The following is a 16,856-nucleotide window of genomic DNA, read 5'->3' as shown; positions in this document are numbered from 1 at the left end:
GAGCGACTTGATATTTCATGTCTTTAATTAGCCAAACGGTACAACAACGCTAGCAATGGGAGAAATTTGGCAGGAAAACATCACTGTCCACTACCCTGCCGCCGAAAGGACCATAGGCCAATCAAGAAGTAGTGGGGAGGCTTACAGCTCATCCTTTTTCGAAAGGCTGGGGGTCCAAAGTACCAAACCCGCAATAAAATTTCCTATTAGTCCTGCACTTGCAGTCGTAGTAATAACATTGCTAGCTAGACAGAAAGATGTCGAGAAAATCGGCTGCACGTAAGAGGAAGCAAGTGAGCTCCAAACGAGTGAGCTCCAAGCGAGTGAGCACCAAGCGAGTGAGCACCAAGCGAGTGAGCACCAAGCGAGGGAGCACCAAGCGAGGGAGCACCAAGCGAGGGAGCACCAAGCGAGGGAGCACCAAGCGAGGGAGCACCAAGCGAGTGAGCTCTATGCAGCGCAAGGAGACGAAAGATCGGATTATGGTACGTACCCCTTTTTCTCTTAAAGATTTTGATTAATGTGAAATTCATTCGACCATCAACATTAATTCTTCGTTACTTTTCCTTTATAAGGCAGATATTTTGGAATTCATTGAGATGAATTAAAAATGTAATTGTTAAAATTGCAGGAATATGCTATCATCCCCGAATGTCAGGATCGGTCATACTCTGAAAAAGAATATACGACTTCTCGGGAGGAGAAGATGTGGGATCCGAATGTGAATGTGGAGGGTTGGTTCGATCACTATATTCTGGTAGCCCGAACTGCTTTAACATTGAAGCAGCAACGTGAGGGCATTCCAAACACGGAAGCAATGGAAAACTCGTGTTCTGGTGTTGCGGAACAATACATATCGGATGTTCTTCACAACTCCAACTATGAGCCGCACGAAGCGCTGCAAATGATATGTACTCAAGATATACCGCAGAAAATCGTTGACAAATGGAAGCCAGAGGATATGGTAAGTATCGTACAGTTGATTTTATATCGGGAGTCGAATATTAGAATATTGATAATTTGGCGATCAAATTGAATCGATTATGACAATACAATAAAAATTTCCAATTTTTACACTAGCGTACAACGTTTCATATTTCAAAGTAGATTCTTTAAAGAATTTTAATTGATATCATATAACTCGTAGCGTTGTCTTTCTTTATTTGTTACTATACCTCTGCTTATATTTAATAGTGGAAACTCTATTAGAATGAATTCGCTCTTGGAATATAAAAAAAACTCTTCTACGCCATTGTAGTATCTTTTGACGAAGAATTAAACATTCTAATCTTTTTGTTGTTGCGTTTTGATGTTACAGCAACTCTTCACGGATGGTATCATGAAATACGGCAAAAAGTTTTCAGTTATTAGGAGGAAGATGCTTCCGCATAAACGAGTAGTAAGTTTATTTTCCTACTGCGATAGCTTTTCATAATGTATTTTTTGTCTACCCCTTTTCATTTCGTCTCCAAGAATTAATTTCAAAGAATAAACGAAAACATCTCGAACTTTGTGTTCGCAGGAAGATTTTAGCCTCTTCTACTACGTATGGAAACGAAGCAGTATGGCAGAAGCTTGGAGAAAGTCTCGTGCGATAATTAAAGCCAAAAAACGTAAAATGGAGGAGGAACGTCTTAGGAAACAGTCGAATAACGAACCTCCTTGTAATCTGTCGAATGGCAAAGTTATGACGCGCAGCGCGACTGCCGCTGCGAAACTCGCTCTCCAAAATAGCGAGGGGACAGATAACGACAGTAAGTCGTCTACATCGACAAGTCCATCGGAGAAGGACGAAGAAACTTCTAGTACAGCAGAGTCCACGGATTCTTCGAGGGAACATGTGAAAAAAACAGAAAATGGATTACCCGAATCTGCTATCTTGGAAAAGTCTCCGATGAAAAACAAGCAAATTTCTGATAGCTGTGGAAAACAAAGAGCTAAAAGGAAATTGTCAATTCCACGCAAAATCGTTAACTTCGATGAAAAATCTGCGGATGAAGCCGAGGAAATTAGGTGCGTCCCAGCACCCATTATACCGCGGTGGAAAGAACGGAGAAGAATGAAGAACACGTTGTTTAATAATACTCGAGCGTATATCAGTGTGATTTGCAATTGCCAATGTAAATAGTTAGTTTCAATTAGATCTGATGAACTTTTGTGCCATTTTATAAGACACAACGAACGAGCAAAATAATTGAAACATATTATCATTATAAGTTTTTACGAATTTTGCGGAATACTAGGATATTTTGGGAATTGAAGAAGTTGCTGTCAGTACAAGACAGTTCCTTAGTAGATAATTTATATAGGTGTGCATGCAATGTTTTGTATAATTTAGTACTTATTACTTAGTATGTATATTTTTTCATTTAGATATTTTTCTCGACGTGCAATACACTTCACCGAGTAAGCAACATCGGACTGTGATATTGTTAGAATTTTCATTCATGTTTGTAGTATATGATGGTCAATAAATTGTCGATGAAAGGACGAAAGTAATCTACTGCATTTTTAAATATTCCACTTTTATTGCATACGATCTGTGTCATTAAATGAAATCCTTTGTAATTAGATGCTAGCACACTGTAAGCATGTAACAGCGAGATTTTCTTGAGACGAGGCGCCGCGTGTTTGGAATATGGTGTATGGGTGTATGTGTTTCTGTATGAAAGAGTATGACACAATCATTCCTTTTTTCGCGTTCGAAACTCGCCCCCTTGCGGATTTGCACAATTGTAACCATAATACTACTAATAAAACGCGTCATAAACAGCATATTCGTATTTCTTTTTATACCACCCTTATCCTTACACATATAACATAAGAATTCTTTTACAGAGAATTTTCCAATTGCGGGATAGGTTACATACTTTAATCAGTTAAAAAAAAAAAAAAATAAAAAAAAAGAACGAGATATTAAACACGAATATATGATAAATTAAAACTTAAAAAAACGGACCAGTAGCATGCCGTTTACTAGAAAGGGCTTGAGACAAAGATGTTAGTCATTGTTTAAGACAATGTGCAGGCTGGCAACGAAAGCTCGCTGCGACGATGACGCATCGCCGTTCTTCGTTCCACGGAAGTGGAGGAACACCTCTATTCTCTTAGTTACGATTAGTCTGTTACTCTAACGCGTTATTCTTTTTCCTTGTTTTTCTTTTTTTTGCATTTTTCAAATTCTGCTGCTAATTATCACGACGATACCCAATTTATTTTTGCTAGTTTTGTACTTAAAGAAAGAAAAGAAAAAAATTAAAGACTGAATTTGAGTAGAAATCGAACGAGATTTGGTTTACGAATCTGCACATGGTAGAAAATTTACGATAAATCGTTTTAAGTCTACGATGTGGACAATTTCGACGATCTGGAGGTTTCGTGGTCGCTTGTCACAATATGTAGCAGGCAGTATCGCTGTTTTTGTATTGCCTTTTTTACGAATTTGTAACTATTGCGTTACGATTAATTGTATGAGGGATACTCGCTGTTCCATTTTCTCTGCCCACTTAAATTCCTTTTATTCGTTAAAGTTCCCGCAATTGGAATTTCACACAGAATTTTTATAGCGAATCACAATCCATTTTCTCTTGTAATTCTTTTACGCGATTTTCAGGAAACCATTGCACTCGTTAATAACAGAACAATGATCAGTAAGAATGGAACATACAACGTTTAAATTTAATCTGTGATTGATTTTCTGCTGCAAACTATCCTCCGTTGGATCATTGTAATATTTTTATGCAACAGACGTGAAATTACATCTGCTACTCGGAAAGTTCTTCTTTCTCTTCTTTTGTTGTTTTCCAATACATCGTACGGATGGAACGTCATTTAAGAGATTCATGATCAAATTGAAAATTCACGTTGAATGTTATAAACGGCTCGGCCAAGTGCATTCGCATATACACTTTCATTTTTACGGTCGCATGTATAAATTCTTAGTGTAAATTGGTAGATTATTAAGTATGATTAGCTGGTTACAGTGGGCTAGTCTAAAACAGAAAAGGGAAAGGAATATCACGTAATCTTAAAACGATCCTGCATCGAGATTCGACGAGTACGATCGTCGCGGAAATCTAGGCTGCTCGTTACTCTTTACAATGGCGAACAACGTAAATACGGTACTAGGAATAATAGTAAAAAAAAACGTAAATGTATTTTATTCGAACGTTACTTGATTTAACTCCCTTGATACGAAATGAATCTGTCGAGAAACATAATCTTCTTTTTAGTCAAACTTTACTCCTACACAATTTTAAAATCTTTTAATTTTCGTTCTTTTACAGTAACTCTAACGTAAACGTAACGTGTAAGTAATTATGAATTATATATTTCTATTTCACCTGAGAGTAGTTCAAAGTCCTATAATTTGTAATTTTTTTTTATATTTATTTAATTCCGAAGACATGGATAATTTAGGTTTGAAATTCTAAATGATTTAATTCATAGTTTCACAAACTATCGTAATTAAAATTTTATTATCAGGGGAGTTAAAGACGAATCATGCTCGATGCTATAAGATACTATTTAGCAATCACGTCGATGCGACAAAGCTGTTAAAACACAAGGGTTGCTCCTATTTATCGAACGTAAGGAACTCCCATAGTTTCAGGAAAGTTGTTTCAGTGGTCCATAATTCTTCCACGGTAAAAAAACCCTGTTCCCTGTCTTCGTATCCTTAAATCTTCTCTTTTTAACAAACTGAACACTACAACGAATGTTTAGTCTTGTACGCGTTCGAATTTTGGAAATAATTCTTAAGAAAATTTTAATACAACTTTTAAGGGGATCATCGAACGAATATCTGCCGAAAAGATTCTCTTTCAGCAGAGATGTAACATTTATAACTGAAATCTATTCGATTTTTAATGAAAATTAACCTACTTTGAGATTCTCTTCTTTCTTATTTCTACAGGATTTTCATATAATTACTGTGATCCTATTTCTCTGCTTTAAATGCAAAAAATATTTTTATTATAACTTACAGCTGAAAATTTACTATCTTTACGTCAAGTTAAATTCGAAATTCACACTGTTGAGATTGTGGTGTTCAACTTGTTAAACGTTCTTTCCTTTATCCAACAAGAATTCTACGCGATTCTATATACAGTGACTTTCGTTAATATTCGAAAACTATAGCGTTCTATCCATGTTTATTCTGTACATTTGATCATAATTAAATTAACGTATCTTTTATTTTCTCTGGTAATAAAGCATGTATTCTTCCTAAATAATTTGTGGCGTAACAAATAATATATTCGGAAATGTGGTGTTCGTACGTCGGAAAAATCTTCAGACGCTTAATATTTATCCATATTTGTTGATTATACTTCTACAGCTTTGTTATACTTCACAAGCATATATTGAGCGAGATGTACAGCGTACTTCGAAATATCAGTTATTACTTAAAAATCATTGTCATCGGTCAGAAATTTTGAATATAAAACGGAAAAGCGAAGATACTTTTTCTGACGCGCGACGATTAGTCATTCTCAACCGTGAAACCAGGAAAGAGAGAGATAGACAGTCTTTTAAATTTACAGATATTATGAAAAGATACGATCGCGAGGATCGAATAGATTGACTTCGTCAAAAGAGATGGCCAAAAATACTTGATGAACGGGATTAACGAGATAAAAATTTAGACATTTTCAAACGAAATCTAAAATAAAATGTAACTGCAATGGACATTGAAAACACATTGAAATTTGATCGTGGTATAGTTCAGGGATATCAGTTATATAGTTGCCTTCGCGCGTTACATCCACCACCGTAATCATCGGATTTGATTCCAATCGAAAATGAGTATCATGCAAGATTATTCACAAAAAATTATGACAAACATGCCAAATCGATTACGACATGTAATAAAACAGAACGGGTATCCAGGAAATTGATATTTAAAAAATGTATATGATATATACATATGTATTTCTTATGTAAAATCATTGTAGAAAATTAAATGTTCGAATATTTTTGCGACGTATAAATAATACATTTCTTAATATATTATTTGTAATGTCACAAATTATTTAGTTTAAATAAATAAAATTTGCGTTATCGTCAAGAAGAATATATGCTTTATTATCATAAAAAACAAAATATACGTTAGTTTAATTATGGTGAAATGTACAGAGTAGTAACGGATAGAATATTATAGTGTCCCCAATATTGATAGGAGTCACTGTACAAGCACAAGGTTCCTCTTTCTTTCTTTGCCTCGCGAAGCCACGTATTTTCTCAGACGAGCAGGAAAGAAGGAAAGAACCGTGTAATTTCCATTTCTAAACTTACCACTTATCCCGAACGCAACGTATAATTTTTATATTAATTTCACTTTGCAATAATTATAATAATTATAATAATATATATATAATAATATAATTACAAATAATTATTCATATTATTTATTTGAATATTTTCACTAGATTTGTATAGAATATGTCCTTTCGCCCTCTTGTTTTAGGCTCGACGATGCCAGCGTGTGATAGCGGCCAACATCACTCGTTTACTTTTTTTACCTTTTTATTACATTTTTATTTTTTCTCTTTTTTTGTTTAATTTTATCACAGGAGCCTATTCTCGACCGCTCGTTCTACGCTTTGACTCGTTTCGTCGAGTTTCAATTGCTAGGACGATTTCATTCGAATGGCGGATGATAAAATATTATTTTAAATAAATAAAAAAAAAAAAAAAAGAAAAAAATTGTCGAAGAAAAGTCTAAAACCGTAGATAAAAGAATATCGTCAAATAAATTTCTTTTACCGATCTGTACGATTAAAAAATCGGCCCTCGAGTTCGTCGAGCATTTTGCGTTATTTAACGATAATCAGTAAAAGATAATGAAAGTATATGAATCGTTTATCATACGTCAGCCATCGTCCTACATTCATAATTTTTCATTCGCCACAAACTTTCTTCTCTATTCACAACTCTTTAAACAACACTGATCAACAAGAGACGGTTCTCGAGTTAAAAAATAATCGATATCATCTCCTCGTGAAAACCGAAATAGTTTAATCGTCCTTCTTATTATTTTTTCTCCTTCGTTTTATTTTGTTAAACACAAACATCAATGTTTCGTGTTTGTCGCCGAAATCTAAGATTCTGAGCGATCCTTTCGAACTTGACGCGATCGAAAATGTCTCGCCCTTCGAGCCATAAATATTTCAAACGTTTTCAGGAAAGGGCAGCTGGAAAAGGAAATACGACGCTCGATAGTCAGTCCTTGCGCTTCTCGTATACTTGCTTCCATGTGTCTTTCCTGTACGTTCAAGGCCATTTAGGTCCTCGATGTAGTTCCTGTTCTTCCTACGCCACTACATTTCAAAAGTTTACGATTGGTTCCGAGAATAGAATAATTAACGTCCGGTTTTATTTGGCATAGTTCAATTGCAACATAATCTCATTGATAATTTCAATTTAATTAAAATTTATATTTATGAATAGGTAAAAATCCGCGATATTTGAATTACAAATTTATATTCAATCGTACTTTCGATCATACTATACCAAACGAACCGAGAAACATACATCGAAGCATAAATCGATCAATCCGAAAAATTGTACAATGGCGCAAGAGAAAATAGGAACTGGAAAATAAATTCCTAACTCTAATCCTTTTACAGTCGATCATGCCACTCTTCCTAAAGGCACGCTCGTCAGTCGTACAAAGGCCCGTAGGTCAGTTGCAAATATAATCCCCCATCAACGATACCAGTCTTCCTCTCGAATTCCGGCGTCAGCAAAACATCAAGTTGTTCATCTCATTAATGGTCATTCGGGCACAATACCCCAGTAAAGCAGGGTAAAACCGAGTACCCGTCATTGTAGAAAGTAAAAGAATGCTTTTCCTAATGGATGGAAAAGTACGCGTCGTTGGAAAGCGAGTTATCACTGTCCTTTCTCCTTTCTTTCTCGATTGGCTGGCGTGTTATAGCACTGTTCCAGTCGAGGTGGAGTCACGTAACGTTAAACGGAATATTTATTTACATCGTCCTGCATCGTTCTCCTCGGAAACCACATGATCACAGCCACTCGGTGAGGCAGCCACCGAACCACATCACCACTATGGGCACGAGATACGTTGTCAAAGCACGAGACAAAGATATTTTCTGTCTGCTCGCGCCATTGTCCACGCTGGACGTGCCATTGTTGTTGTTGATATTTGTCTTCTGCTCTATGTCTTTCCTGGGAGGCACGACTTCCGGATGATCGACGGGAGGAGATTGTTTCGGTGTTTCTGGCGGTGAAGATTTCGGTTCGTAGCCAGAGCCTTCCTTGAAACCATCCTCGTCGTCCGTGATCGGATCTTGATCCGGACCGTCCCCGGATCCACTTCCAGAACCGTTCCACTCGGTGTCTTCTAAAAATTAGATTGTCACCCGGTGACGGTGAGCTGATTAGTAAATTCTGAATATGGTATGGTGGCGATGGAGAGGAGAGGATTTCTCTTAGGAAACGTTCTTCGAGTCTTTTTGGATGATGGTCGTGATCGATCGATTGGTGGATTTAAAAGATGCGGAGGAGTTAGTCGAAGAGTTTAGTAGAAGGCGAAGCTTTTCTAGCACGTCCTACGCAGGTTTTCTTGAGATTTCGATTGCGTTATTCGATAGGTATTTTTAGGTTCCTTTAGGTCTTCATTGAAAATTTGTTAATTCGTGAAATTGGAAGATTTGAAGGAGTAAATAAAAAAGATTAGTAGGAGATTTGGAATTCTTCTCGGAGGTGTCGTGCAGGTTTTCTTGAGATTTCAATTATGTTGTTTAACCCTTTGCGAACTATCGCCGCATATATGCGTTCTGCGTAAGCCATCGATTGCGCCGAGAAACTCATACGCGTTCGTCCAAAAAAAAAAAACTGATAGGATCAAAAGACTCATATGTATGTTATTTGAATTTGACATCTATGAATGAAAAGCGTGTCTATGTAAATAAAAGTGACCTGGCAATTTTAAACGATTATTGCGGCAGCAGCTCGGACCCACGGTGCGGTCGGGTCGAACCGTCCCGTCCGCCAAGGGTTAACAGGTATCTTTAGGTTTTTATACGCAATGATGGAAAATCGATTCGGATCGATGAATTAGAAAGATGTGACAAAATTAATCGAAGAATTTAATAAAGAACTTGAATTTTTTATGAGCATGTTATACAGGTGTTTTTGAGGTTTCGTGTGTATCGTTTAGTAGGTATTTTTAGGCCGCTCTGATTCTTAATTTCGAGGATCCATTCGTGTTATCAGATTTGAAAATAAATGCGATAAAATCGAAAAGAGAAACGATCGCTTCTTTAAGGAATGAAGATAAACTAATTCTATAGATTCGCACGTGTCACTTTCAAAAGATCTCAGCTAAGTTACAAAAAAAAGAAAATATATTTTGCTTTTTGACAGTGCACCAGGTGCACATATTCTTTATATATTATCTTTTGTAATTCTATTACTCGTGAACTTGTAGTCGGTTTAATTGGCAAATTTGGAAATTGATTTGTCAAAAAGAAAATTCCAAGAAAATTATTTTTTTAATCGCCGTTTACCGTGAACAGTGTCTCGAGATAAGATAAGTACACATTACAGTAGCCTGATAATTTGTTTCTTTTATTATGTTTTCGAGGAGATCTAGAACATAATTGTTAGATAATAGATATTAGAATAGAAATTAAAATAGAACATAATCTTCAATAAGATAAAACGCAATAAAAGTAGCATATCTTTTCTATTCATATCTGTCTATTTAAGAATTCGTTTATTTCTTCATTTCTTATAACAATCCTGGCAAATTATGACTGTATAAAAAAAATGATAATTAGAACTGTCTTATAGAACCTACAATTAACAAGATAGATGCGCGGAATTCGACGATAAATTGTTTGTGTTTCAATGAGATATTCTAATTTAATCAACTCATTATTCGAAATCAACTAGCTTACCGCATTAACTGATATTGATTCTACGATTAAATCTACCGCTTACACGTTCCAGTATGCTTTTGCCAGTATATTCATTCGAAAATTTCTCTAATTACTTAAAAATATTATTCCACGAAATTTAGTATCAGATCGATTTGAATGAAATTTTTTGTTTTTGGATATTCTAACATAGTATCAATTTTATAAGGATAGTTGTGTTCGATGATATGGTAGATTAAACATTAGCGAAACAGATGGTTTACCTGTGTCTATCCAATCGACGTCCTGTCCATTGTACGCGGATTTTAGTCTGTTTGTAATAGTGGTCAATGCGAAGACCTGGTCCCTGACTATCGTCGGTCTTGTTCCAGTAACTCGTACCTCTGGATTCAATTTTTGTTCCTCTCCGTTCGACGACACTGGGTAAATGTATCTGAAACACGAGCAAGTGAAAAATAAACTCAAGATTTCAATTGGAACATCGATATTATATGGAATATTGATCAGTTTGAAAAGAAAAGTTGACGATTTTTTAAGAAACTAAAATTGAATTCCAGAGACAAGAAGATATAAACGCAAGAGTATCTATTGCTCTACTTCTGATACACCTTGTATAATTATATTAAAATTTAAATTTTATATAATTTAATTTGATAATACAATTTCATTTACTATTATATTACAATTTAAATAAAATTAAGAAGAGGACTACACGGCTGGTAATTTCTATGAAAAAGAACAAAAAAAAAAATAAAAAAAATTTATGTTTGTAAGACACTCACTTATCTACGTGTGTGCCGTTCCAACATTCCTTCGTATTGCTAGGAGGAACGACGAGTCCATCGTTGCAAACCTTATAGGGCAGATAAACCCAGAATTGTCTGGAATCTCTCACCCTCTGTCGTGTCTCTTTCACCAATTTATCCAAAATAGCAGCACGATCGTCTGTTAGTGTTTCCTGATCAAAATTCAATGATTCGAGTTCCAACTCCCGATTGTCTCGACGTCTGCGTCTACCCAACACAGGTCGTCCGCATCCAGTGAACACCCTTTGTGAAACATCGTTGCTGTTCTCTTGGAAATTCATGATAGCCTCCGAGATTTTCAGGTTGATTGGTCGTACTAACATTTCGATGTTAAATGGACCCAACAGACGGTCAGCCACCTTGTCCACGGCCTCTGAAATTGGAGAAATGCAAGTTACAGAAAGAGAGCCGACTATAAAAATTATTGCAAAATGAATCGTACGATCAGAAGTCTGGGATATACTCATTTTTCGAGGAATTTTTGCAGCAGCTACTCTGAATAGAAAATACAAAATTTCCTACAATTTGTGATCTTACCCGAGTAAACAAATAAATAGAATCTTTTCATTCATTTCCTATCAACAATATTCCTTCAACGATTAACGATATTCCAAGAATTCCTGAAATCTTAAAATAAGGAATTTGGCGATTCTCTTTCTCGAACGTTATTTCTCGAGTCTTCTCTATTCCTCGGGCGATTGCTAATAAGCATAATATTTTGTGTACATGATTCAAGGTAAGTCGATGAATTATATTCTCGAGCCTATATTTACCAAGAGAACAATGCGCGTGGAAATTACTCACCGACGAAGTGATTCCATTCAGCGTCCAGAGCCGCATGCTGAGCAAGGCAGCCCTTCATCACGTTGGCACACATGTCACCACAGGCTAACACGTTGCCCGCGATCCCGCTGCACGATGGACACACCGTCATTCTTGTGAGTGCAGCTGCACAATCGGCTGATGGTTTCAACTGTGGAAAGCCAGACGATTTTCTAGCTGTTCTTACGTTTGTCTTAGTTTATCGATTTTCTCGGGTTTTTTGCGCGTTTGAAAAGATTTCACCGATGTTCGAAGATAGGGTTTAGGGTAGCGTAAGTATATTTTTATAATTAAAGAAATGTAAATTTCATAATCGAAGGAAGGAATTTTTATAATTAAAGAAAAATTTTTTTTATTGTATTATACGCATTCTCATTATATCGCGTTATGGTTATTTCTTCCTTCGAGAATTTACATTTCTTACAAATGCATAAAACGAACGAAGAAGATGGATATTTCTCTTACCGACTGCATGTTCTTCAAGACATCCGCAGCCACCGTTAAAGCCTGACTAAAGGCTCTTGTCGCGACGAAAGACCTTTTGATTTGCACTCCTAATTTCTGAGGAACATCGCCGAACGGTCTGATTTCCTTCATATGTTCTCCCACACACTCCAAGTATTTATTGTCAAAGTTGTACTGACTGTTCAGCACCGTGAACATTTTCTGATAAAGAGTATTGAAAAAATTGTCCATGGTATCGTCGAGATCGACCTAGAAGAATAGAAATTATATCCGGTATTAACGATCGATCTATGTTTTGTCTACAATCTCTAACTATTAACGAAACTAAACTGTAATCGATACATTGATCGAGCATTCCGTAACTTTCTCTTAAATCGTTCTTTTCCATTAAAAATGATACATTTTTACATGTTCGAACGAAAGCGTTCAATTAAAAACAAATATATTATAAATAATAATTTTGACCAAATAATACACAATGATCTCTCTGGAAACTAATAATCTAGCCTGGGAATAAACAAGCGTTTTTCCTTCTAAAAATACCTGATTTCAGAGGCCAGCTAATCGAACGAGCCCATGAAACAAAGAGCAACCCCCACGAGAGGCTATTCGGCTCGTCGATCAGCTATTCACGGGATGCTCCTTTTTAATTTCTATCCATCCCCGATATATTCCAGCACTGTCTCGATCGAAGGAATAATCCTGCGGCTCGACGGAACGTATTATCGAGCCGCGCGGGGAGGAGCGGCGGAGATGGAGGAAAAAATAAAGCATAGATAAAGGAAGGAGAAAGAAGGAAGGAAAAAGAAAAGGTGAAAAGGGGAAATATATATGGAAAGACAGAAAGGTAGAAACGAGAGGTCCTCGATAAATTCGAATCCTCCGCGACGCGATATATCACCGTCGTATAAATTCGTTACCCGGCAGCGACGCGTGCGATTGCAACAATAATATATTCATGCGGAGCCATTTTCGAGCGTGCACGAGAGCCAAAGCGGGTCCAAGTGGCGCCGCTGAATAATTCCAGCCGATTTGAATGACAATCGCGCCCTCGAAATACGTCGTCTCAGTGTAGTCCCTCGATTCCGTCTCTTTTCGCGGTGTACGTTTTATTCGCGCACCAACTTTCCCTCTTGTTTGGCTGATCGATACGACGTGACGAGCCGATCGGTGCGATCTTGAACGCGTGCCGCGTATGGCGAACGGAAATGGCCATTGGATCATCTGAACGCGACAGGTTTCGCGAGAACGTACTTACGTAAGTTTGCGAGTGTTTTGAGAATCGGCGAAGAATGCTGAAGGGGAGATCTTGGGTTAACGCGGCATATGGAAGAGATTTGTTCGCGATTTATAATGACTGATAATTTCGTCGACGATGCAGAAACTATCGTCAAAGCCATCCTCTTTATCAGTAGCGATAGAAAGGTTCTGGAGACGCGAGCTTCGATGTTGAAAATTCACAAAGCGAAAAGTGAAAAAATCTATCGGAAGAAATAAAAATCCTCGAACGAACGAAAGAATGCAAAGAGACAAATTCTTTGAGAAATAAAAAAAGGGGAAAAGGATTGAAAAAGCTTAGAAGATGATAAAAAGAGAGAACCAGCGTATAACGCAAAGATTTTATAGAAAATACAGCATCCCAAGAGAAGATAAACTGTGCTTCTTTGTATGGACGAGATGTTCATGCGAAGGGTCCAGATATTTCTTTAGCAAAATGGAATGGGCGCCTCTACTTTCCCCAGGACATTAATTCCAATACAAGAGACAACCCCCGACAGATAAAGTGAAACTGTCGGGTAATTGCAGCTGTCCAGGAATAGCCCATTTGATCTTCGTTGGAAGATACGAATCTAGGGAAATATGGGAGGAATAAAAGGAGAAAGAGGAGATGAAAGAGAGAGAAAAAGAAATCTAAAAGCCAGGATATTTTCTGGCCTTTTATCGGCAAACGCTCGCGAGTCCTGAACGTCAAAAGCATTGATTAAACTCGCCTTCGCACGAGAAGTTTTCTACCACCCTGTCACGAAGTCTCGTTGCTCGCGGTTAAACGTCCGCTGGCCGAGGGTCGAGGTTTCAGGCCGATTTCGAAAGTTTCACCCTCCACGAGCCTTAGCCGCAACAACTCAGAAGGGTGCAGGTTTCGTTAAAAGGGGAGGAAAGTCCAGGACCGCGAGGACGAACAAATTCTTCCGCCTTTGAAAATCGAGACCGTGACCCCCTATCGATTTTATCCTGGAATTTGATTTGTCGCATCGCAAACGAAATTGGATGGTCGTCTGCCGCAATAGCTTCGAAGCAAGTGGAGAAGTTGGGAAACGGATAGCAATGATCTAGGGGGGTCTACACCAAGAACAAAACCATTGAACGAAATGGATTGTACAAGAGATACAGTTTGGGTAAAAAAGAAAGTCAGCAAATTGAATTCACGGCCTACTTTTTGTTATATTAATTTTTATTATAAGAAATAGAAATTGTTTTCGAAACGTGAATTTAAGATTCTATATCGGGGTGAAACCACTAAAAAATTGCCCGAGGTCGAGATCATCGAGAGAAATGGGTTGTATTAGGTTGTCCGAAAAGTTTCCTTCGTTTGATAAGGTGATAATAGATGAACAACGATTTCTGTTTTATATTATTTTATTGAATTACGTATGATCCATTTCGTTCTATTTCTATTATTACGTTCGCGCATAATTCGATAAACTAATATAAAACGAAAAACATTGTGCGTCTATTATTTCCTTATAACCTAATACAAAAGACATAGTTTGGATGAAAATAGCCAAAAAATTTGATTTATGACCTATTTATGTCAATTTATACGTATCATAAGAAATTGAAATTGTTTGTGAAAGGTGACTTGAGTGTGAAGATCTAGGCCAGAGTAAAAACCATTGAAAACTCACCGTTCCCTTGGCATAATAGTTCTCCAGTTCCTTGAATAGGTCGGTGAATACAAAGGAATTCTGTTCATAGAGAATTCCATAAGTCTTCTTAAACATCTCGTGGAAAACCTTTTTACTATTAGCGAGAAGATCCTTGAAGAAACCTGTGAAAAGAAAAAGAAAGAGAAACGGTTTATCAAACAGTTTTGCCTCTGTGTTAATTAAAACTGTTTGAAACTGAAGCAATCTGAAAATATAAAAGACAAGATCGATGGACACATTCACGGAGGCTTCGCCCAACCATCGACATATAAATAATTTATACGAATGCCGATTAATTGATCTGGCCGAAAGGACGAACAGAGAACGTAATTTATTTAATTGCACGATGCTTCTGCATCGTTTTCCACCGGCCTCGTTGTAATAGGAATAATTTGTAATTGCAGAGGAAACGAATCGAATCGATCTACCTGTCAGAGACAAGGATGGGCCTATCACTTGAGATTTGCAAATCAATTACAGCCGCGACTTCAACTTTCTAGATTGATCACGCGTTAACAATGTTTGTTTCTTGTCGAATTATAGCGTCTGTACACTCTGCTCGCTATGTACCTAACTTGCAACCGTTAATTAACTACTTCCTTCTCGCCAGGATAAGGTGTTAACGAAGTTTGCGTAGCACTCTGTCTGAACTTTGAGAATGATTTCTGCCACTCATTTATCTTCACCTTATACTCTATTCATTTCGAGAGAGAAACGCAGAAAATGGTTGTGTTGCAAAATCGGTTTTATATGCAACAGCCTACTACGAAACAAGATTTCAAGAAAAAGTTCTCCTAATTAACACGCTAAAATATAACTTTCTTTTAGTTACGTTTGAGAAAGTAAAGAGAGCAAAGCTTTAGCAAGTTTTGGAATGGAAGTGAAACGTAAAGCAGTTGATCTTAAGAAGACTGTAGGGTATTTCTTTCCTTCTTAGCGACGTTTAACTCTAAGAATACGAAAGATTCGCGGATTCGTCGTGCTTGCGATCGAAGATTACGCGAGAGCACGACAAATCACATTTTTTATTTTCTACAAAGAAGCAGTTTTAAAATTCAGTATGGAACGTGCGAAATATATATTTATCTATTTATTTACATCGCATCTTTATATAATAGTTTTATTACAATCATTTCGATAAAATCTATGTATTCTGTAGTTGCAATACCAGAGGAAGCAAAGTCTGTGTGCAACATGAAAGATAAACACAAAATGATTAATGGTGACGAAAAATGAGAACTAGAATTAAACCAAAAGCAGAGCAACCCAGAATTCGAAATTCTACCTTGAAATGAAATTCTATCGACAGAATGTATCTCTCTCAGTATACTTTCAAATCTGCCGAATATAACTGGTCATCAAATAGCCATTATCGCCCTGACACAAGCCACAGCTTTTCGTACGAAAAATTCTACGAAGAGAGCAAAAGCTTTTGATGAAAGAATATAAAGTCCCTGATTTCTCAAGCAACAGTGGCATCGACCGTTCGCTGAACACCGACAAAGACAGGGGTGGCCCGTGCCACCCTCTACACGCGTAACCTCACGAACCAGTGAAGCTTGAACCAGTTCTTATCGTCACTTCAGTCGCGAAGAATGTGATTAAAATTCCTTTTAACGACGTTGGGAACCAGTGAAAGATAGAGAGAGATAGATAGATAGATAGATAGAGAGAGAGAGAGAGAGAGAACAGGTAGGTGAGCTCCGTAACGAATCGTCGGCGACGACGGCGGCGTCGCCTCGGCAAAAAGCTTCGGGCTCCGAGCCGCGTAAAAGGGAAGGAAGCACTTAGCGCCGCGACGACTGGCTAGGAACTTCGTCGGAGCTTTTAATTCGCGACAAGCTCCAACGTTCGCGACTAATTCCCCCAGTTTTTCCCCGAAAATCTCCCGTGTCGCTTCCATATGCGTATGAATATTTTGATTTTTCTAT

At 37.3% G+C, this 16,856-nt stretch overlaps 1 protein-coding gene and 1 pseudogene across 4 annotated transcripts in view; one reads left to right on the top strand and one right to left on the bottom strand.

The window, feature by feature from the left end:
- The first annotated feature begins 55 nt into the window (after positions 1-55).
- On the top strand, positions 56-2,178 carry LOC117207180 (annotated as a pseudogene).
- Positions 2,179-6,064: 3,886 nt separating this feature from the next.
- Positions 6,065-16,856, bottom strand: part of LOC117207156 (glypican-4) — a 132,761-nt gene continuing 121,969 nt past the window's right edge. For 3 of the 4 annotated variants that reach the window (XM_033447089.1, XM_033447091.1, XM_033447092.1), the window contains exons 3-8: positions 14,905-15,047; positions 11,999-12,247; positions 11,516-11,684; positions 10,688-11,084; positions 10,169-10,338; positions 6,392-8,365 (exon numbers count right to left, since the gene is read on the bottom strand). In XM_033447089.1, coding sequence (XP_033302980.1) covers positions 8,028-8,365; positions 10,169-10,338; positions 10,688-11,084; positions 11,516-11,684; positions 11,999-12,247; positions 14,905-15,047 — 1,466 coding nt within the window. In that variant the 3' untranslated portion in view covers positions 6,392-8,027. Of the gene's footprint in view, positions 8,366-10,168; positions 10,339-10,687; positions 11,085-11,515; positions 11,685-11,998; positions 12,248-14,904; positions 15,048-16,856 lie in introns of all 4 variants that reach the window. The other variant, XM_033447090.1, reaches the window with a different exon arrangement.

The sequence above is a fragment of the Bombus bifarius genome, unplaced genomic scaffold, assembly GCF_011952205.1.
Source record: "Bombus bifarius isolate JDL3187 unplaced genomic scaffold, Bbif_JDL3187 scf7180000008023, whole genome shotgun sequence".
NCBI lineage: Eukaryota > Metazoa > Arthropoda > Insecta > Hymenoptera > Apidae > Bombus > Bombus bifarius.
This window is presented reverse-complemented; position numbering and strand designations above follow the sequence as displayed.